At 40.5% G+C, this 23031-nt stretch overlaps 1 protein-coding gene across 5 annotated transcripts; it reads right to left on the bottom strand.

The window, feature by feature from the left end:
• Positions 1–444: 444 nt before the first annotated feature.
• ZNF713 (zinc finger protein 713) lies at positions 445–22620 on the bottom strand. 5 transcript variants are annotated; one of them, XM_055561960.1, is made up of 7 exons: positions 22301–22440; positions 17974–18488; positions 16784–16873; positions 16220–16305; positions 8710–8836; positions 8014–8106; positions 445–4281 (listed from the first exon to the last, which is right to left on the bottom strand). In XM_055561960.1, the coding sequence occupies exons 4-7, from the start codon at positions 16301–16303 to the stop codon at positions 3239–3241; spliced, it is 1347 nt and encodes a 448-aa protein (XP_055417935.1). In that variant the 5' UTR covers positions 16304–16305; positions 16784–16873; positions 17974–18488; positions 22301–22440; the 3' UTR covers positions 445–3238. The 5 variants fall into 5 exon arrangements, with proteins under 5 accessions (XP_055417935.1, XP_055417937.1, XP_055417933.1 ...); XM_055561962.1 differs by lacking the exons at positions 16784–16873; positions 17974–18488 and adding an exon at positions 6061–6164 and having other exon boundaries at positions 22301–22620; XM_055561958.1 differs by lacking the exon at positions 16784–16873.
• Positions 22621–23031: the final 411 nt, after the last annotated feature.

Here is a 23031-nt window from a genome sequence, read left to right as displayed (position 1 = left end):
TCTTAACCACTGAACTGTCAGGGAAGTCCGACATTTTTATAACTAGTTTTGGTATAATCATTTTTGATATTCTGGGTACCTCTTACCTGTTTCTTAATGTGTTTAAGGCACTTAATAACATTTGAAATTTTAGGGCTGAGACTTTAATGAAATGTTTAGATGTATTTAAATCTGATCAGTGTTTACAAGAGTAAGGATATCTCATTTTAGAAATTCTTAAGTATTTATTATTTGCACATCTATGAATAATTAGGGGAATGTCGGCTACTTAAGGAATGTCGTTTGGTTTCTTAAATTAATAAATTGAAAATTAATCAAAATCCAAATGAGTATTTTTCTCCCAGCCCTTAAGCCCTTTGGACATAAGAGAATCTATCAACACAATAATTGTTTTTACTCTGAGATTCTGAGAAAGAGAGTCATACAAATTTTGGTATTGAGCAGCAATTCATTTTATTAAATTTAATACATTTATCAAATGTTTTCAGAGTGCTATAAAACACTGTTCCAGGCACTGTTTTTATCCACTGGATTAGGAGTAAGATGATCCATGTTCTAGTGACATTCCAGTCTGAGAAACTGAATAATTATCGATTATCATGTCTAAGCTTCAGTATCTTTTTTCATAAAAGAAAGGCAACATCACTTGGTTGGAGGGACCAAATGAATTAACATATGTAAAAGGGTAATATCTTGCCCTCCTAGACAGAAATAAGTTATAACGTTAGGTTTCTGAGTGAGTAAACCATTCCTATGACTCCCTAGAATTTCGATGTAATAAATACTTTTAGGATTCACTTAAATTAGAACATGTTGAAGATAACAAAGGACATGAGAATGAATTCACACCAGAATGACATCGTTTACTGTATGGTTAATATAAGCATAATCATTTATGACCCTAAGGATAGGTAATAGATTCTAATTTTATGAAGAATTGGTGAAAATCCATGGCCGACTGGTCTCCTTCAGTTCTGACTCCTCTTTTCTGAAATTGTCCAAATTCTGCTTATCTTCTTCTGAAAATCCTGTACTGCTCTCCTTTCCCTGTGTGAGATACACTGCCTTCTGTTGAAGCCTTTAGCACTCTTTATGGATTATTCAGGGTTTTTTTTTCTTGATTGCATACTTTGATCAAAGGCTTCACCAACTATAATTAATCATTACTTCGTTTAACCTATACCTCTGCTGTCTGAGACTTCATCTTGCCTCACTCTCTCTTCCTGAAACCTGAGAGCTCTATACTCTGCCTCTTTAGGGCAAATAAATCTTACATGTTACTCCCTTTGGTGAAGAGACACTTTCAGAACTTCTCTGTCTTGAAAATTGATCTCCATTACAAAGGTATTTCAACATGATATTACTGGAAATCCTCCCTCACTCCAGTATCTCAGGGTTTTAACTATTTCATCCACTGGTGTGTGGGACAAAAATGTACTTGAAAAATTTAACTTCCACAATGAAATGAAATCATTTCATTACTTTCTTGTTTTTTAGAGTTTTAATTTTTTTTAAAAATTTACATCATTCCAGCTTTGACTTAAGGCCTATGATATCTAGTCCTTCACAAGAATAAAGAAATGGGGAAGTCTTTAGCTGGGAGATATGTTAGAAGAAAGGTGAGAAAGCAAGGGGACTGGGGAAGGAAAAAAAAGAAAAAGAAAAAAAAAAAAGAAAGCAAGGGGACTGGGTTCCAACTTGGTCTAATGGCTTCTTCAGCCAAGACTGAGAAGACCAAGAGAAAAACAGAAAGCCAAGAAAAAAGCAGCTCACTAGATGTAGCTATTCATGGTTTATGACGGTTTATATTTACAATGCTTTGTAACATCAAACTGCGATTTCTGTCAAACAAGGCAGTGATCATAAAATTTAACCACCTTAAATTCCTTTTGGAAAAAGGTGGTACATAAATATACTTCAATAAATAAAGTGAATTATTAAACAAACTAGTAACACTTACTTGCATGTGTGCTCAATCATTTCTGACTCTTTGCAACCCTATGAAATGTAGCCCACCAGGCTCCTCTCTCCATGGAATTCTCCAGGCAAGAATACTGGAGTGGGTTTCCTTCTCCAGAGGATCTTCCCAACCCAGGGATCAAACCCACAGCTCTTGTATTGGCAGGTGGATTCTTTTCCACTGAGCCACCTGGGAAGGCCCTGCGCTTCCTTAGTTGTTTATATAAACCAATAAGGCTCTTTCCTGGTTCTTTGCCTCAGCGTGGCACCACTGCTTACCCTCTGGTACAGCCCCTACTTCTGACTTCCACAGTGATGCAGACAGGTGAAGGGATTCTTATAAAGTCCCTGTCAGTATAAAATAAAACCTCCTCTCTATTTGAACCTGCAAATGTAACAGAAATAACAATTTTGATTCAAAAATATACATTTGCCATAGGGAAATTTAAAACTACAACAACAGGATAAAAAAGTAGATTTCTCTGAATCACTTTTCAAAGGTCACCAATATGACCCTTAGTCTCCTCTAAGACTCATCTTAGAGATCCCAGGACCTGTTTGATGAAAATAATGCAAGGATTCCTAAAAAACAATATTATTATTGCCATATCCTACCACATGGCTTCTCAAATGATGGTACAGAAGACTTAGATGGTACACCAATGAATATTTTCAACTTCAAAATTATATATTTATTTCGATGGAAATTAGAATATAATTAGCATACAAAACTCACAATCTCCATAAATAATATTTCCTAGGACAAGGCTAAAAACCCTGAGTCCTATTAAAGAAAAATATTAAGTAAGCATTAAGTATGATAAAATTGGTAAAGGATACACACAAATGACTTAAGTTTGAGAAATATTGCTCTTTTCTGTTTATTTCAAGTTAATGTGACTGGTTATACTACACAATAGCCTCAATTAATTAATGTTTATATAATTTAAAAACTGAATGCTATAAAAATCACAAGGGAATAACAATAGGTCATTGCCTACAGGATTTCTGGTCATTAAAAAAAGTTTAGAATATGACTCCTAATATAATCTTGTTTATAAAATAAATTATTTTCACTATGTATAACTTCTCCTGGGAATATGCTAAATTTAAGGTCTAAATTTATTTGGTTTCTATGCATTAAAAGTTTTTTATAAGCTTTCTCCCCACTATGAATAATCTAATATTGAACAGGATGAAAAGGTCTAGCCCAATTTTTCCTGTATTTATATATTCATATGATTTCCTTACCACTCCCATTATTCCCATAAGGACAAAGCTAAAAATTCTGAGTTATGTGCTGTGGAGTAAGGGAAGGACTGTGGCTTAAGGTTTTCTCACATTTATTATACTCACACAATTTCTCCCGAGTGTGGATTTTCCTATGTTGATTAAGGTGTGCACTCTGGCTGAAGGCTTTTTCACATTCATTACATTTATAAGGTTTCTCTCCTGTGTGAGTTCTCTCATGCTGATTAAGATGTGTCCTCTGGCTGAAGGCTTTCCCACAAAAATTACATTCATAAGGTTTTTCTCCAGTGTGAAGTCTATGATGTTCAGTAAGGGATGTGATCCGGCTAAAGGCTTTACCACACTGATTACATTTATAGGGCTTCTCTCCAGTATGAATTCTCAGATGCTGAGTAAAGGATGAATGTTGACGGAAGGCTTTACCACATTCATTGCATATAAAAGGTTTTTCTCCTGTGTGAATTCTCTGATGTTGAATAAGGTGTATTCTCTGGCTGAATCTTTTCCCACATTCATCACACTTATAGGGTTTCTCTCCTGTGAGGACCATCTGAGGTTGAGTAAGAGATGAGTTCTGGCTGAAGGCCTTCCTGCATTCACTGTGTTTCCCTTCAGTATGAATATGACTGGTAAGAAGAAGATGTTGATTGAAGATTTTTCCACACTCATTATATTCATAAGGATTCTCTCTTACATAGTTTCCCTGATAGTAAATCAGGTCTGAATTACGTTTGATGCTATTTCCTTGTGTGTCAGAATTAAGGGGTATTTTCATTGAAGGAATTCTCTGTTGCATAAGAAGGTTTGAGTTCAGATTATAGTCTTCCCCAAATCTACTACATTCAAGGCCTCTCTCCTGTGTGATCTTTTTGTGGGTAAAAGATACTTGTCCTAAGTATCTCTGCTGGTTTTCTTGGTTGAATTCTAACTGGTAATCAAAATCCCAGAGTCCACCTAAGATGGAGTACCAGAAACTGTCTCCTGTTAGTCTCTCCATTATCATGTCATGGGTTTGATTTTCATCAGACATATTATGGTTTGATTTTTTAATTTCTGGTCTATTCTCCCCATCTAAAAGAAATTTAGAACATATAAACACTTCAGTATTCTCTGTTTGAAAAAGAAATTGTTGCATAGTGTATCACCAAATGAAACTGACAGGAGTGCAGACAATGAAAATGTGGCCCTGAAAGTTTAGAAATGAAGCCATGTAACAAGGGCAAAGACTATAAGAGGATGACAAGAAGCAGTGAGCAGGGAGAAATTTTAAAATATGAGTGGTAATCATAAAAAGAGATCCATCAGGAATATACATAATTGGGAGAAAATGGAAAGGAGAATAAGAAATATCAGAAGAAAGTCTGTGCTCAGAGGTGGGAGGCAGAAAAGACTGTGCTTAGAGAACACAGGGCCAAGTCCAGGACCTTCTCAATCTTACCTGTGGATTATTCTATTGCAGTGCCCACTATCTGTTTATTTCAAAAGTATTTCTTCCTATTTTAAACTTTTGTTTAAAATGATAAAACTAATACTAAATTTTTGGCTGTGCTGGGTCTTCATTGCTGCATGTGGGCTTTTTTAGCTGTGGCAAATATTGTATTAGTTGCTGAGTTGTGTCCAACTCCTTTCAACCCCACGAACTGTAGCCCAAGCAGCAAGTGGAGGTTACTCTAATTTCCTTGTCTCTAATCCCACTCCCATTTTTTTAGAACCTTGCCCCATCTTTTCTATTTTCTACTTACATTCTCCCTGACCCCTTCCATTCAGCACTTTAAACAAGCTGGAATCACTCCTGCTTAGAATGATCCTGTTTTGACACTGCCTTCTAGTCTAGCTACCTGGTTCATCTGGTGAATAATCTGCCTGCAATGTGGGAGACCTGGGTTCAATTCCTGGGGTGGGAAGATCCCCTGGAGAAGGGAATGGCTACCCACTCCAGTATTCAGGCTTTACGAATTTCATCCACTGTATAGTCCATGGGGTCGCAAAGAGTTGGACACAACTGAGCCCCTTTCACTTTCACTTTCTTTCTAGTCTAGCAGTCACCCTCTTTTTTTGCTTCACCTTCTCATTTGAGCTTCTTGTAAGAAGTACCATATATGTACTAGCTATACTGTTTTTTAGTTTTTGGCTGTACCAGCAGCATGTGGGACCTTAGTTCCCTGACCCGGAATCAAACCCACACCCCCTGGAGTGGAAGTGTGGAATCTTAACCACTGGACTGTTAGGCAAGTCCAACTACTAGCTCTACTTTTTTTTTTTTAACCCCCTGTTTACTCAGCAATGTATAAACTGACTGTTTTGCTAATTACTCCCCTGTCACTTCTCTCATTAATATCATTCCTAACCTTTTCATTGCTAGATCCATCAGACATTTTCCATGTCTCATCTTAGCTAGGAAGAGAATTTCTAGATATTAAATAGACATCAGCTAACGTAGAAGACAATGAGACAAGCAATACCCGAGAGGGCACATCAGAATGAGGCTGCACATGCCAGATCATTCTATCTCAGTTCCTCCATCAACAGAAACATTTTACCACATCCTTATAAGAGAAACAACTGATTGTGTCTCACAGGAAAATGCAAAAATGTAAGCAGTCTCCTTGGAGGACACTGCTAGGCTGCCTGCCCTGATGAGGAGGATACAAAGAAACCACTTATTCAACCTCATCTGTGGGCCAAAAGCCCTGACCACCCAGGTACAGTTGATAATGAAGTCTACAAATTTCTTTTCTATTCTGGCCATGCTGCACACCTTACAGGATCTTAAATTCCAAACCAGGGACTGAACCTGGGCCCTGTCAGTGAAAGCACTGAGTCCTAACCACTGAACTGCCAGGGAATTACCTGGAAATTTTCTTGAGTGTAGTAATTATTTTCTCGAGTTGGGAGTCTTTGGGCAGGGACATAATGGGAGACAGTATGGCTCCTTCACATGGCAGCATATGTACCTGTGGGAAAGAACAGCTCAGGTTTCTGTGAGGGCACCTACACTGGCAATTTGCCTGAAAAGGGAGTTTTTCATTTTCCTTCTTTAGTTTCCTATTCTCCAGGTTCCAGGATAGGAAGGTTTGTGAAAATAATGTTAATCATCATTGTCAGGAAAATTGCTCAGGGGTTCTTGACAAAGTGTTTTAATTATCAGCCTCTAAACAGGGTTTAGAGCACTGGGGTGCACCACCTGTCAGGCTAAAAATTTAGGTCCAGTGAGGCTGAAAAAGGAGTAAGTTTTCCTACCTAAGATAACCGAGAGCACTATAAGCAAGAAAGACAACTGAGTCAGAGTCAGCTTCACAAAGCTCAAGTTTGAATGACAGAAAACCAAGCCCAAATGATGAAACAAGGTGTCTGAGCAAAGAATCAAGATAGGGTACATTAACTTGGCTTAATGACTCAGTATCTGGCACATACCCATCAGTCCACTGTTTCCTAATATAACCAGGTGGTATGCCCACAAAAAGGAGCTAAGATTTTGGGGTTTTGGTTTTTGTTTTGTTTTTTTTTTTTTGGTCAAGAAGTCTCATTTAGTAGGATGGTTTAAAGGAGTAGAGAATCAATAGGTCCAGGGTTTGAAATACTTGATTAAAATGACAGTATGACATTCATAAACAAAGCTAAACTCTGGGAAAAGAATGTACATGAAATACTGAGGCTAGAAATGTAGAAATGGAAAAATGACATAGAGAAGCTACTTAAAAGCACAGTACTGAAGAATGAACACCAAGTCCATAAGAAAGACGTGCCTTTAGAAGAATAAAGAGCAAGAGAAGGTATTTAAAAGAGCAGGTAGGATAGCTATGATAGATTCATGTTGATGTATGGCAGAAACACAATGTTGTAAAGCAATTACCCTTGCTTTATTAAAGCAATTACCCTTGCTTTACCCTTGCTAATTTATTAAAAATAAATTAATTAAAAAAAAGAACAGGTTGGGAGACAGGAGAGAGGCTACAAGAGGCAAGAATGGTGTGAAAGCCCAGGTGCGAGACAATTTTCAAGAATCAAGTCAACACAGTCAAATGCAACATGATCCTGGAACATGATAATGGTGGTTTGTTTTAGCCACTGGACTTGACTGGAAGGAATTTAGTGGTAATCTCCAAGAAAACAATTTTAATAACATAAGTATGACAGGGATCCTATCACAAAGGTGAACAAGAGACTGAGAACCAAGGCTACAGATTTTAGACAACTTTAACATGTTTGATAATAAAAAGAAAAAAAATAATGAAAAATGGGTAAAAATGGTAGAGGGTTTTTGGTATGGAAAAGAAAAAGATTTAAAGAATCCTGAAATGATGTATAAACAAAAAAATAGTAAGAAAGTGCTTTGTGGAGATTTGCAATATCAAGGTATTTATGAACAAACTAAAACTTTCAAAATAATTTTTGTGTTCTGCAAATTTTTAAAATAGTAAGTATATATATATATATATATAATCTGTTTAATCAGAAAAAAATAGTCATTTTTACTTTGGAAAAATGTCAAATATGAACTGAAATTTTTAAAAGGCCTCTGCTGCGGCTGCTGTTTAGTTGCTAAGTCATGTCCAACTCTTTCGGACCCCATGGACTGTAGCCCTCCAGGCTCCTCTGTCCATGAGGTTTCCCAGGCAAGAATACTGGAGTGGGTTTCCATTTCCTTCTCCAGGGGATCGTCCCAACCCAAGGACCAAACCCATTAAAAATGCCTTGATATCCTTTAAATCCCAGAGGGAGATGTTCGGAGCACACTCCATTATTTCAAAAGTGACTATTTTCCTTCACTGAGTCACAAATACTCAAATGCTCTCTTCTCACCTGGATGAGTGTCTGGTGAGCTGACTCTTCCCATCATCCACTGCTCCTCCTGCTCCAACTGAGTGATCACCTCTGGCTTATACAGTTGATGCCCTGTTCAAGAGGAAAATGTCTTAGAATTTTACACAGGGAACAAAAATCTCAGAACTCATTTCCAAACTTTTTTTTATCTTTAGGGTCTTTGGATTTGGAAAGGGGAGGCTTCTGAGGCAGCAAAATAAAGCTACCCATCTCAAAGTCAACACATTTCACCAGAGGAGAAAGCAGGAAACAGAGGTCTCTTGTCTCCACAACTGATTGCCTTTCTTCCATCCTGGCCTCATGCTTTCTAACTGTGGTGCTGAAGAAGACTCTTGAGAATCTCTTGGACTACAAGGAGATCAAACCAGTCAATCCTAAAGGAAATCAACCCAGAATATTCACTGGAAGGACTGCTACTGCTCAAGCTGAAGCTCCAATACTATAGGAACCTGATGAGAAGAGCTGATTCACTGGAAAAGACCCTGATGTTGGGAAAGACTGAAAAGAAAGGGAGAAGGGGGCGACAGAGGATGAGATGGTTAGATAGCATCAACGACTCAATGGACATGAATTTGAGAAAACTCTGGGAGATAGTAAAGGACAGGGGAGCCTGGCGTGCCAAAGTCCATGGGGTCCCAAAGAATCAGACACGACTTACAGAGATGCCCTCCTTACCCAGTGCAACCAGATTCCTATAGTTTTCCAGCATCACATCTCTGTAGAGGTTCTTCTGAGCAGGGTACAGCTGGTCCCACTCTTCTCTGGTGAAGTCCACAGCCACGTCCTGGAATGTCAGTGATTCCTGAAACATTAAGTATATCCCCGCTCAGCCAGAAACCTTTTTGTTTTTCCTTTACAGGGGCCCTTAAGGGAAGAGTCAAAGGTGGTGCAGTAGACAAAGGATTCCTGATTCCTTCTAGTGGTAAAATACTGAGCTGCTCTGCTTCCCCAGCTGATACAGGGAGGCAGTCTGTCATGTTCTGCTCTGTTGGTCAAATCCTTAAGTGCTATGCCTGGTTCCCTTTAATGAAAAATGGCACTTAGACCCCAAGATCTGGGCACTAGCTGCATCCAGTGCTACCGGAGTACCATTTCTTCTAGGCCCTCTCAGGGGTCGTATCTAGGAGAGAGGGGAATATATACAATGATGTACGTATACACACACAACTTCACTCCATATCCAACCCTGTATTTACTGATATTAATTAAAATCCATAGGTCAAGAGAATGACTGGTTAAAAAAAAACAAAACACCATGGGTCCATACTGATATCTCTAAATCTAATCCAACATAGCAGGGTTCATTCTATCCTCTCTTCTCATATCTGTAATTCCCTTATCTGACCATGAGACACCCGGCTTGTCTTACCCAGGTGGCTCAGCAGTAAAGAATCTGCCTGTAATGCAGGAGATGTGGGTTCGATCCCTGGGTTGGGAAGATCCCTTGGAGGAGGGCAAAGCATCTCACTCCATTATTCTTGCCTGGGAAATCCTATGGACAGTGAAGCCTGGTGGGCTGAAGTCCATGGGGTCATAAAAGAGTTGGATACAACTGAGTGACTAAACATCAAATTGCCAACATCCGTTGGATCATAGAAAAAGCAAGAGAATTCCAGAAAAACATCTGTGTATACACACACAACTCCATATCCAACCCTGTATACACACACAACTCTATATACAACCCTGTGTTTAGTGATATTAAAACTCATGGGTCAAGAGATCAACTGGTTAGGAAAAAAACATGGGTCCATACTGATACCTCTAAATCTAATCCAACATAGCAGGGTTTATTCTATCCTCTCTTATATCTGTAATTCCCTTCTCTGACCCATATCTCTCTTATCTTATAATTCCCTTCAAGAGAATTCCAGAAAAAGCATCTACTTTTGCTTCATTGACTATGCAAAAGCCTTTGACTCTGTGGATCACAATAAACTGTGGGAAATTCTTCAAGAGATGGGAATACCAGACCATCTTACTTGCCTCCTGAGAAATCTGTATGCAGGTCAAGAAGCAACAGTGAGAACTGGACATGGAACAATCGACTGGTTCCAAATTGGGAAAAGAGTACATCAAGGCTGTATATGGTCACCCTGTTTATTCAACTTATATGCAGAGCACATCATGTGAAATGCCAGGCTGGATGAAGCACAAGCTGGAATCAAGACTGCTGGAAAAAATATCAATAATCTCAGATATGCAGATGATACCACCCTAATAGCAGAAAGCAAACAGGAACTAAAGAGCCTCTTGATGAAAGTGAAAGAGGAGAGTGAAAAAGATGGCTTAAAACTTAACATTTAAAAAACTAAGATCATGGCATCCAGTCCCATCACTTCACGGCAAATAGATGGGGAAATAATGGAGACAGTGAGAGACTTTATTTTCTTGGGCTCCAAAATCACTGCAGATGGTGACTGAAGCCATGAAATTAAAAGATGCTTGCTCCTTGGAAGAAAAGCTATGACAAGACACATTACTTTGCTGACAAAGGTCCATCTAGTCAAAGTGAAAAGCGAAAGTCACTCAGTCGTGTTCGACTCTTTGCAACCTCATGAACTATACAGTCCATGGAATTCTCCAGACAAGAATACTGGAGTGAGTGGCCATTCCCTTCAGCGGATCTTCCCAATGCAGGAGTCGAACTGGGGTTTCCTGCATTGCAGGCAGATTCTTTACCAACTGAGCTATCAGGGAAGCCCCCATCTAGTCAAAGCTATGGTTTTTCCAATAGTCATGTATGGATGTGAGAGGTGGACCATAAAGGAAGCTGAGCGCTGAAGAACTGATGCTCTTGAACTGTGGTGTTGGAGAAGACTCTTGAGAGTCCCTTGGACTGCAAGGAGACCCAACCAGTCAATCCTAAAGAAAATCAGTCCTGAATATTCATTGGAAGGACTAATGCTGAAGCGGAAACTCCAATATTTTGGCCACCTGATGCAAAGAACTGACTCACTGGAAAAGACCCTGATGCTGGGAAAGACTGAAGGCAGGAGGAGAAGGGGATGACAAAGGATAAGATGGTTGGATGGCATCACCGACTTGATGGACATGAATTTGAGCAAGCTCTGGCAGTTGGTGATGGACAGGGAAGTCTGGCGTGCTGCAGTCCATGGGGTCACAAAGAGTCAGATACAACTGAACTGAACTGAGTAAGTAAACAATAACAACAAAATTATGGACAATGTGTTTACTTATTTGCTCAATCCTAGATTTTAAAGAAAGTGGTTTTGGTATTGCTAACACATGTGCTGTGCTTAGTTGCTCAGTCGTGTCTGACTCTTTGCAACCTCAAGGACTGTAGCCTACCAGGCTACTCTGTTCATGGGGATTCTCCTGGCAAGAATACTGGAGTGGGTTGCCTTGCCCTCCTCCAGGGGATCTTCCTAACCCAGAGACTGAACCCAGGTCTCCAGCATTGCAGGCAGATTCTTCACAGTCTGAGCCACTAGGGAAGCCCAAGAATACTGGAGTGGTAGCCTATCCTTTCTCCAGGGGATTTTCCCGACCCAAGAATTGAACTGGCATCTCCTCATTGCTGGCGGATTCTTCACCAGCTGAGCTACCAGGGAACATGTCTCTGCACAGAACAAGCCTACAAATGAGAGTTCAGTATTGAGAACTGTTTTGTTTTTAGCCTGAGGACACAGAGTACAAGAAATGATTTAGTTTCAAAAGTTAACTCCTTTTCAGTGTGGTTATATCAGTAATTTGAAATACAGTTTGGCTCACTTATTTCTTTTTATTTTCAATTTTAAGCCCTCCTGGCATATGCCCACCTCCATTCCCTCTTTTTCACCCCTTTTCCATCTAAGTCCTACAAGTAACCAATCTCATTAGATGCAAGTTTAGCCTTTCAATTTCTCTTTTCCCTCAAATAAGAATTTGATACATTTATATATTTTTGTTTCTTCTTTCTTGTACAAAGTAGCATATTTAGGTAATCTTTTGCTTCTGATTTTTTTCACTGAACACTTTATGCTGGAAATCCCTCCACATCAGTTCATAATTTCTTCCTCCTTTTTTTTTTTAATAGCTGTGTGGTATTGTGTGACTATCCCACAACTTATGTAACTAGTCTACTAATAGACATTTTAGCTATTTTCTACTCTCTTGTTACTATAAATCATGCTGCAGTGAATTATTTTGAAAGTATATTATTTTGCTGTTGTATATAAGTCTGTATCTAGAATACATTCCCCACAAGATGTCTGGCAAAAGAGTATATGAATCTGCAATTTTGATACATATTGTCAAGCTGACTTCTGTAGGGGTGGTATCCATTGTGTCATTATCTATTGCTGTATAACAAACCACCTCCAAATTTAGTGGCTCAAAACAATAACAATCATTTATTTTATTCACAGAATCTGTAACATGGGCAGGATTCAGCAGGAGTAGCTCATCTTTGTTCCACTTTGTTTCAGCTGGGAGGCTCAACTTTGGGCTGTAAGATTCACTTTTTAAGAGGCTCATTCATTTGGCTGGCAAGTTGGTACTGGCTGAAAGTTGGGAGCTCAGTCAGGTGCCTTTGGTCCTCTCCATACAAGCCTGTCCACAGGCTGCCTGGGCTTCCTCATGGCATGGTAGCTGGATGCCAAATGCAAAATTCCCACGAGAACCACCTTTCTTCATCCAGCCTCAAGAGTCACGTGGCTTCGGTTCCACCACAGTCACAAGCCAGATCCAAGGGGAAGGCACACAATCACACCTCTCCTGATAAGAGTAGTTAAGTCAGTATAAGAGGAACCTATGGAATGGGAGAAATTGTGCCATTTTCAGAAAATACAACCTGCTACTGTTTACCCTCTGAAGGTAAATATTCACATCCCTTCCTTATGCAGATTTTATTCATCTTCCTCAAGACCCCTACGTTTGATGCATCAATTTGAAGTCTGGGATCTTATCATCTACACCAGGTCCACAGGCAGATGAAGCTCTTGGAGCATAGTTCCCAGGTATGGTTCCTTGAAAGCTTTCTCTCTATTTTTCTTTCTGTGAGTTGAAGAAATAGGTATTTCGCCCCACCCTTTATCCTTCACAAACTCAAAGTGGTGGGAAACTCATAGAAATAACTGCCACACACACTCCCATTCAAGTAAACAACAATTCTATAATGTAGCTGAGCTGGGCACATGTTGAGAGGTGTGAATGAGAAACAGTTTTATTTTCAAACTCAGTAATTTCTGGCTCCTTTATATACATATTTTTGATGTTTTAAAAAAATGGAAATACTGTTGATGTACAATATTATTTAAGTTACAGGTGTTCAATATAGTGATTCATGAATTTTAAAGGTTATACTCCATTTATAGTTGTTATAAAATATTGGCTATATTCCCTGTGTTGTAGATTCTTGTAGCTTATTTCATACATAATAGTTTGTACCTCTTAATCCCCTACTTCTTGTATTGCCCCTTCCCCATTCTCTCTCCCCACTGGTTCTCACTAGTTTGGTCTCTATATATGCAAGTCAGCTTCTTTTCTGTTTTATTCACTAGTTTGTTGTATTTTTCAGATTTCACATAAAAGTGATATCATACAGTATTTGTCTTTCTCTGACTTATGTCACTTAGCATAATGCCCTCCAAGTTCATCCATGTTGCTGCAAATAGCAAAATTTCATTCTTTTTTATGACTGAGGAGTAATTTCATTGTATACATACACTACATCCTTATCCATCCATCTCTTCACGGACACTGAGGTTGCTTCCATGTCTTGGCAATTGTAAATAATGCCTCTTTGAACACTGGGGTTCATGTATCTTTCTGAATTTGTGTTTTAGTTTTTTTGGGGGGTATATACCCAAGAGCAGAACTGCTGGGTCATGTGCTAGTTCTATTCTTAGCTTTTTGAGAAACCTCCATACTGTTTACCATAGTGGCTGCACCAATTTACATCGCCACCAGCGGCGTATGAAGGTTCTCTTTCCTCTACATCCTCGCCAAAATTTGTTATTTCTGTTCTTTTTGATGACAGCCATTCTGACAGGTGTGAGGGGACAGCACACTGTGGTTTTGATTTGCATTTCCCTGACGATTAGCGAGGTTGAGCATATTTTCTTGTCTGCTTCCTTTATATGTAATGGTTCTTTATCTAGTTTATCTTTTCCTCTCACATTTTACTTTAACCACCCAGAAGCTGACACCTGGCACTTTTAGTCTTCTACCTGAAAATCTCCTTAAATATATCATTGAGTCCATTAAGTATAGTTCCTATTTTTCTTGTTACTGAAGGTGACAACGTTGACCAAAATTTCTTCTTCAAGTGTCCCCTTTCTTCAGCTCATGACAAGATTTTCCTTACTATCCTTTAAGTCCTGTGAAAGGTCCTTTAGGGCCCCACTAACTCTCCTGGAGGTCCTTTATGATTCCAAAAATAATCTTCTCCTTTCTGTCTTCTGCCCTTTGCTCAGCTGGCTCTCTCTCTCTTTCTCTCTCCTGTCCCTCTCTCTTTCTTATTAGTCTTTTCTTTTACGGATTCTGGATTCTCAGTTGTAGGTTATAAAGGAATTCCCAAATTATTTTCTTGTGTAACTTTTGTGGCTTAGTTTTTCATATTTAAATATTTGATCAGTTTGAAGACTGTTCTGATGTAAAGTATGAGGTATAGATTCAACTTTACCTTTTTACACATGGCTCCACAGAAATATCATTGATTATTGAATAAACCATCTTTTCACCACTGGGTTGAGATATGGTTTATCATATGCAAAATTCCTGTTTGTTCAACAAATATTTATTCAGTGCTTCCTATGGGTCACCTATAGGGCTTGAGATATACTAGTGAACAAGAGACTAAAATTCTCTTCCTTTATGAAACTTCAGCAGGGGAAAGTAGACAATAAATGATGACTGGGTAAATTATAGAGTATGCTATTAAACAACACTTGTTCTTTGGAAGAAAAGCTATGACAAACCTAGACACCATACTAAAAAGCAAAGACATCACTTCACTGACTAAGCTGCACAGAGTCAAAGCTATGGTTTTTCCAATAGTCATGTACAGATGTGAGAGTTGGACCGTAAAGGATGTCAAGTGCTGAAGAATTGATGTCTTCTAACTGTGGTGCTTGAGAAGACTTTCCTGAGAGTCCCTTGGACAGCAAGGAGATCAAATCAGTCAATCCTAAAAGAAATCAGTCCTGAATATTCACTGGAAGGACTGATGCTGTGGCTGGCTTAATTTGTGGCGTTAATTTGCCACATTAATTTGTGGCAGCAGAGGTCCTCAGGTATATTAATAATTCCATTACCTCCAAGTGGTCAGTGACATGGGCATCATTCATTGTTTGAAGACTGAATGGCAAGCGTTTAAATTCTAGTGAGCTATTTAAGGGAAGGGTGATTTAAAGAATCCGTCTGCCAATACAAAAAATGCAGGAGATGTGGGTTTGCTCTCTGGGTTGGGAAGATCCCCTGGAGTAGGAAATGGCAACACACTCCAGTATTCTTGCCTGGAAAATTCCATGGACAGAGGAGCGTGGTGGGCTACAGTCCATGGGGTCACAAAGAGTCAGACACAACTGAGCACGCACACATGCACTATTAAAAGATAGTCTACGGCTTCTTGTGTTGCCTTTACAACATCCAGGACAGACATGAATCTACAAGCTGATAAAAATGCTGAAGGAGAGAAGAGCTATAAAGAGGTATGGAAGGTGGGTGGGAAACATCACATACAGATATGTCACATCTGTCACAGGAATCTCAAGGGCTCTGGACTTGGGGAGCTTAGTTCTTCTGAGAATTGAAAAATAAAAGTACCTACATTCTGCGAGCCACCATGGCATTTCAGAGGAGAGGAAAACAACTTATCTGGGGCTTCCCTGGTGGCTCCGTGGTATAGAACCAGCCTGCCAATGCTGGAGACATGGGTTTGATTCCTGATCTGAGAAGATCCCACATGCCTTGGAGCAACTAAGTCTGTGCACCGCAACTATTGAGCCTGTGCTCTAGAGCCTGGGAGCTGCAACTACGGAGCCCATGTTCCCTAGAGCCCATGCTCTGTGACAAGAGAAGCCATCGCAATGAGCAGCCTGCACACCACAACTAGAGAGTAGGTCCCACTTGCCACAACTGGAGAAGAGCCCCCACAGGAACAAAGACCTAACACAGCCAAAAAAAAAAAAAACACCAAAAAATAAAGTTATTAAAAAAAAAAAAAAAAAACTGAACTTACCTGAGACATGACTGTCTGTGAGCCAACATTCATTTCCTTCTCTGTGTTTCCTTCCTGGGAAAGTACAGCATCCTGAGAGGGCATTCCTGAGAAAAGAAGAGAAGAATCTTGTCAAGGAATGATATTAAAGCTTCACCTAAATCTTGCACCTTTTGTCTTGTATCAGGATGGCAGACGGTTTAGACAGAAGCCCTCTAAGACATAAGTCTAAAGGCTGGGTGACGTAACTCTGACACTCTTGTTCCTCTATTACACTGAGGAATTTAAAGTATGGCTGTCTCTCTGTGGTACAACTCCACTTGTTGCGACATATGGGAAGCTCAGGGTGCTCATTGGTTTTTAGCACTAGCTACTCACTTGGGGGGGATTTTAAAAAGATGCCAGTGCTCAGCCCCTCTTCCCTGAGATTTGGATTTAACAATCTTAGGTGAACCTGGGCAACAGCATTTTTAAATTCTGAAGTCTCCAAATGATTCCAAGCAGCAGATGAGAACCACTGAGATGATGTGATCCAGAGAATTTATGTTGAGGAGTTATTCTTACTCTTTAAGAGCATAAACTCACCCCTAAACTCAAAGTCCAGGCATCTCCTCTACTCTCTTTAAGATGATCCTTCTATTCCACTCCTAGGCATATTCCATGAGGAAACAAATACTGAAAAAGACATGTACATGTACAATGAACATGTACCCCAATGTTCATTGCAGCACTGTTTACAATAGCTAGAACATGTCCATTGACAGATGATGGATAAAGAAGTATATGTGGTGCCTATACAAATGGGAATATTACTCAGCCATAAAAAGAAATGCATTTGAGTCAGTTCTAATGAGGTGGATGAACCTAGAGCCTATTATACAGAGTGAAGTAAGTCAGAAACAGAAAGATAAATATCATATATTAACACATATATATGGAATCTATAAAGATGGTACTGATGAATTTATTTGCAAGGCAGCAGTGGAGAAACAGACATAGAGAATAGACTTATGGACATGGGGAGAGGGAAGGAGAGGGTGAGATGTATGGAAAGAGTACCATGGAAACTTACATTACCATATGTAAAATAGATAGGCAGTGGGAACTTGCTGTGAGTCTCAAGGAACTCAAACATTGGCTCTGTATCACCTAGAGGGGTGGGATGGGGAGGGAGATGGGAGGGAGGTCCAAGAGGGAAGGGACATATGTACATCTATGGCTGATTCATGTTGATGTCTGACAGAAAACAACAAAATTCTGTAAAGCAATTATCCTTCAATTAAAAAATAAATTAATTTAAAAAAATGATTAAAAAAAAAAATGATCCTTCTATGCCTTCCCTACTGGCTCATTGATAAAGAATCCCCCTGTTAATGCAAGAGACACAGGTTCAATCCCCGATCCAGGAAGATCCCACATGCTGTGGGGCAGCTAAGCCTATGCACCACAATTACTGAGCCTGTGCTCTAGAGCCCATGAACTGCAACTACTGAGCCCACATGCTGCAACTACTGAAGCCTGTGCACTGCAGAGCCTCTGCTCTGCAACAACAGAAGCCACCACAATGAGAAGCCCACACACCACAACTAGAGAGTAGCCCCTGCTCGCTGCAACTAGAGAAAGCCTGCACACAGCAAAGGAAGACCCAGCACAGCCAAAAATAAATAAATAAATAAAAATAAACATTAAACGTTATTAAAAAGATGACCCTTCCAATACAGAAAGAGATTTCACTCTTTTCATTTCTCAGAATGTTCACCTTCCTTTTTGAGTACCTGGATTCAGTCCTCCACGAGGATGACTACACCTCTTGGCAGTCCTTCAGTTGTAATGTTACCAAAGCCTTATTCTCTTCGGGCACAACAGTCAGGAGACATACCAGTTCTAACAGCTTCAGCAGCCCTGTCAGTCCCCGAAGGCTGATTTTCCAGTGCCTTAAAGGCAACAGCCAGTCGCAGGTATTAAAGGTGCCTGATCTCATGAGAGGGTCAGGAGACAGTGGATATTCATGAGAGTGATTTCTGCTTCCCAGGGCAGCCACTCTCAGGATCTTGCCTTCTTCATGTAGAGTTGAGATGTGGAGGTTCCTGAAGTTGGCTATTACACTGCTGCTGTTTTTTTTTTCACTAAAGGCATCAATCCTACATGTACATACGTCACTGTGATATTCGAATCTGCCTCCTGGCAGAGATCTTGAGAGATACAATTTCAGGCTGAGCACTTGTAATGAGATGCATCAGAGTCAGCAGAAGAACTCCAGCAGTGTTGGTCCCCTAGAGACCTATGGAGTCTAAAAAGAGATATACACACTGTTCATTGATAAAGACAGAGCACCACAGGAGGTGGAATTCATTAAAACAATCAAAAAAGCAGTTTTAGAATTTCTCAAAGAGCAGAGAGATACAGAAGCAGCAACTACAACAAATTTAGCCTTAGTCCTCTCCCACCCTCTTCTTGGAACAGAAATCATGTGGTCCTTTCCCACAGAAAGACTTTCAAATAGAGTGGCTTTCTCCCCAGAAAGAAGAAAAAAACAGGCATTTCACCAGTACCAATAACAGAATGAAATGTATTGATCTGTTAATAATCATGAGAATACATTTGTTCTCCGTTCACAAAAGTTGACCTGAAAAACTCCTCTCAAAAACTACTGATAGAAACAAAGAATAAAACCATTTCTGAGAAGTAATAGGAAGAAAGAAAGGAAACTATGGTTCCAATGGAATGGCCCTGTTAGAGAAAGAAGCCATTCAAGCCAAGACATGCCAAGAATCTAACATTTTACAACCAGTTTTCACTAATAGGAAGATCTTTCAAAAATAATTTAAAAGCACTTTAAGGATCAGGTCTTTATTTTATCAAGCAAAAATTCAAAAAAGGTCCCATGGTCTGAAGAGCCAGGTTGAATTCACAAGAATGTCTTGGGGTTTCAAACCCAATCACCTGAAAACCATATATTCACAACAAAAACTGCACTAACCATGTTAGGAAGACAGGTTTCTCCTCCTATGAACCCAAGGGAATGAGGAATATTTCAAGTATATTATACATTATATACAAACATAACTAGTTTGAGAGTACTTTTTATGGCATCTGATGCGAATGCTGCTGCTGCTGCTGCCGCTCAGTCGCTTCAGTCCGACTCTGTGCGACCCCATAGACGGCAGCCCACCAGGCTCCCCCGTCCCTGGGATTCTCCAGGCAAGAATACTGGAGTGGGTTGCCATTTCCTTCTCCAATCCATGCAAATGAAAAGTGAAAGTGAAATCACTCAGTCGTGTCCGACTCTTAGTGACCTCATGGACTGCAGCCTACCAGGCTCCTCCATCCATGGGATTTTCCAGGCAAGAGTACTGGAGTGGAGTACTGGATTTTCCAGGCAAGAGTACATTGCCTTCTCTTCTGATGGGAACAGGGTTCCATAAAACACACTTTTGGAAATGCTGATCTTAGAAATCTTTCCTTTTATTAACTTCATAACAAACTACCTTATTCTACTTTTATAACAGCACAATATTACACTGTACAGATCTACCACAATACGTTTAACCACACTCATAGTTAGCATTTAAGTGGTATCCCTTTCTCAAACTACAAACAATATTGTAATGAGCATCTTTGTACACACATCCCTGTGCACCTGTGCAAGTATTTCAGCAGGACAGATCTTAGAATAGAATTTCTGAGCCACAGAGTGAACTCACTTAACATTTTACTAGGTGTAGTCATACTGCCACTCAAAATATTTCCTAAATTGTACAACCGGGGCCCTGCCCCTCTGCATTTGCCTCGACACTTTGTTAGCACCAATATTGATATATTTTCCCAGTCTAAACGGTGAAAAGTATCTTTGTCTTCATTTGCATTCTATAATTACTTATGAGGTTAAGCACTTTTTTTGTTTATTGGTTTCCTGTAATTTGCTGTAATTCGTCTATAAATTGCCTGTGCATATCCTTTGTCCACTTTTTTTTTAAGTTAAGATTTTCACCTTTATTATTATTATTATTTATTTGGCTGTGCTGGGTCTTAGTTGCGGCATGTGGGATCTAATTCCCTGATCAGGGGTTGAACTAGGGCGCCCTGCACTGGGAGAGCAGACTCAGCCACTGGATCACCAGAGAAGTCCCACACTTTTCTTTTTTCAACAAGTCTCTTTACATATTACGGTACTTTCTCTAACACATGTTGCAAGTATTTTATGTCTCTAATTTTAAGCCCTTTGCTCTTTTCAAATATAGCAAATATTTTTCAAAATACTTGGCACATGGGCTTTTCTGATATAATTTTGATATAATTTAATTAATGCATTTTCCCCAGAGGGTTTTGGGTCCTGTCCTGGCAGTTTGGTATGCCTACAACATAAAGTGCAAGGACGGAAGGCAAAGCAGTATGCAATATTAACGTCATGAAGGGCTTTGTTGTTGTTCAGTCACTCAGTCATGGCCAACTCTGCAACCCCATGGACTGTAGCATGCCAGGTTTCCCTGTCCTTCACCAATTCTCGGAGTTTGCTCAAACTCAAGTCCATCAAATTGGGGATGCCATCTAACCATTCTGTCCTCTATAGTCTTCTTCTCCTCCTGCCTTCATTCTTTCCCAGCATCAGGGTATTTTCCAATGAGTTGGCTCTTTGCACCAGTTCAGTTCAGTTCAGTTGCTCAGTCGTGTCCAACTCTTCGAGACCCCATGAATCGCAGCATGCCAGGCCTCCCTGTCCATCACCAACTCCCAGAGTTCACTCAGACTCACATCCATCAAGTCAGTGATGCCATCCAGCCATCTCATCCTCTGTCGTCCCCTTCTCCTCCTGCCCCCAAACCCTCCCAGCATCAGAGTCTTTTCCAATGAGTCAACTCTTCACATGAGGTGGCCAAAGTACTGGAGTTTCAGCTTCAGCATCATTCCCTCCAAAGAAATCCCAGGGCTGATCTCCTTCAGAGTGGCCAAAATATTGGAATTTCAGCTTCAGCATCAGTCCTTCCAATGAATATTCAGGGTTGATTTCCTTTAGGATTGACTGGTTTGATCTCCTTACATTCCAAAGGACTCTCAAGAGTCTCCTCCAACATCACAGTTCAAAAGCATCAATTCTTCAGTGCTCAGCTTTCTTTATAGTCCACCTCTCATGTTCATACATGACTACTGGAAAACCACAGCTTTGACTACATCGATCTTTGTTGGCAAAGTAATGTCTCTGCTTTTTAATATGCTGCATAGGTTTGTCATAGTTTTTCTTCCAAGGAGCAAACAAAATCACTGCCGCTGGTGACTGCGGCCATGAATTTAAAATATGCTTGCCCCTTGGAAGAAAAGGGCTTTGAGGTCACTGCTAAGAAACTAAAACATTATCCTAATGGCATCAGGGAAGTATACAAAAGTTTTCAGCAACAGAGTGACTTTCAATATTCTCCATTTAATAGAGCACCTACTAAGTGCCATGATCAATTCTGTCTTGGAAAATGGTAATTTTTGTACCTTTAATATTTCCCACAATTCAAAGTAAGTAAAAGAAACAAAGTTCATTAAATCAAAAGACACAATTACGGGGATCTGCTCTGCCACATATTAAAACTTATTTTATATTAAAACAAAATGGTATCACTGCAGAAACTGTGAGAGCAGTGTAACAGGCTAGAAACAGATGTGAGTATACAAACGTCTGTAGAATAGATAAGTGTCATTTCAATTCAGTGGGAAAGAGATGACGGCAAGATGACGGGGGGGAAAAGGCATTTTTCTATCTTACAGGTTATCACAAAATTAATATCCAATAGGTTAAAATGTAAAAAAAAAAATTGTTTTAATCCTTTAAAAGTATTAGACGAAAATAAAGGTGAATCTTTTAATACTCTTGAGATGGGAAAAACTTTCCAAAAATGATACCCACCCACGCCTATACAAAAATAAATTGCAGAAAATATTAGAGGAAAATAGGTTTGTAATCTTGGGAATGGGAAGGCCTTCCCATGAAAGGGGAACAGGGGGTCCGAGAAGCCGGAGGGCGCCGCCTGGGGGGCTCGGAGTCGAGGGCTCCCCGCCCCGCGACCCCCGCCCGCCCAGCCCCCTCTCCAGCCACCCGCCCGCGGGCGCCGCACTCACCCGCCGGCACAGACAAAGGGCGCCCCGGGCGGCTCCGCCCCCTGACGCCGCAGCCGCCGCCGCCTGTCCCGACCGAGGCGGGAGAAGGTGATGAGGGCCCTGATGCCTGAGCCAATGACGCCCAGTGACAGGCCCCTGGGGCTGGACCAGCCGCCGGGGCCAGCCAGGCTCTGACGAAAGCCTCCCAGCAATGGCGGCCGCGCAGCGCTGGCTCCGGCTCGGCGATACGCATGCGCCGGCGGTGCCGGGGCCCGACCTCTTCCCACGGACCCTGCTGGGAACTCCCACCCTCTCCCCCCGGTAGGCTTCTCACCAGGGCCGCGCTGACTACCCGGTCCCCGGCCCCCGCTCCCGGCCTCGCAGAACTGCGCCTTCAGAGAGGACCCAGGACCCTCCCAGAGAGCCCTTGACGATCAGAAGCTCCAGCGAGGGGCGCCGTGCGGTCCCCTAGGTGACCACACAAATCGTCGCTCTCCTCAGTCCTGAAATACCGCCCCTTCCCCAATTTTATATTGACGAAACTAAAGATATAGTAATAACGATTGAATATATAATACAAATATACTGATGAGAAGAATGGAATTCTTTTAACGGAGATAAAATTGGAATTCGCCAAAATCGATTGCAAATGCATATCTGTTAATGCAGGCATTCAACGGGGAAGGGAGAGACTTTTCAACAGTGCTGGGAAAACTGGATGTGCACATGCAAAAGAATAAAATTGGACCTTA

Source organism: Bubalus kerabau, chromosome 23 (genome assembly GCF_029407905.1).
Source record: "Bubalus kerabau isolate K-KA32 ecotype Philippines breed swamp buffalo chromosome 23, PCC_UOA_SB_1v2, whole genome shotgun sequence".
NCBI lineage: Eukaryota > Metazoa > Chordata > Mammalia > Artiodactyla > Bovidae > Bubalus > Bubalus kerabau.
The sequence above is the reverse complement of the archived record's forward strand: the minus strand, read 5'-3'. Positions and strand labels throughout refer to the sequence as shown.

Excerpts from the sequence above, each read along its gene's own strand:
- ZNF713 (XM_055561960.1), bottom strand. The coding sequence starts at position 16,303 with ATGCCCTCTCAGGATGCTGTACTTTCCCAGGAAGGAAACACAGAGAAG. Across the intron at positions 8,837-16,219 it reads CACAGACAGTCATGTCTCAG|GAATCACTGACATTCCAGGA; the intron begins GTAAGTTCAGTT and ends TTAATGTTTCAG. Across the intron at positions 8,107-8,709 it reads TAGGAATCTGGTTGCACTGG|GGCATCAACTGTATAAGCCA; the intron begins GTAAGGAGGGCA and ends CCTCTTGAACAG.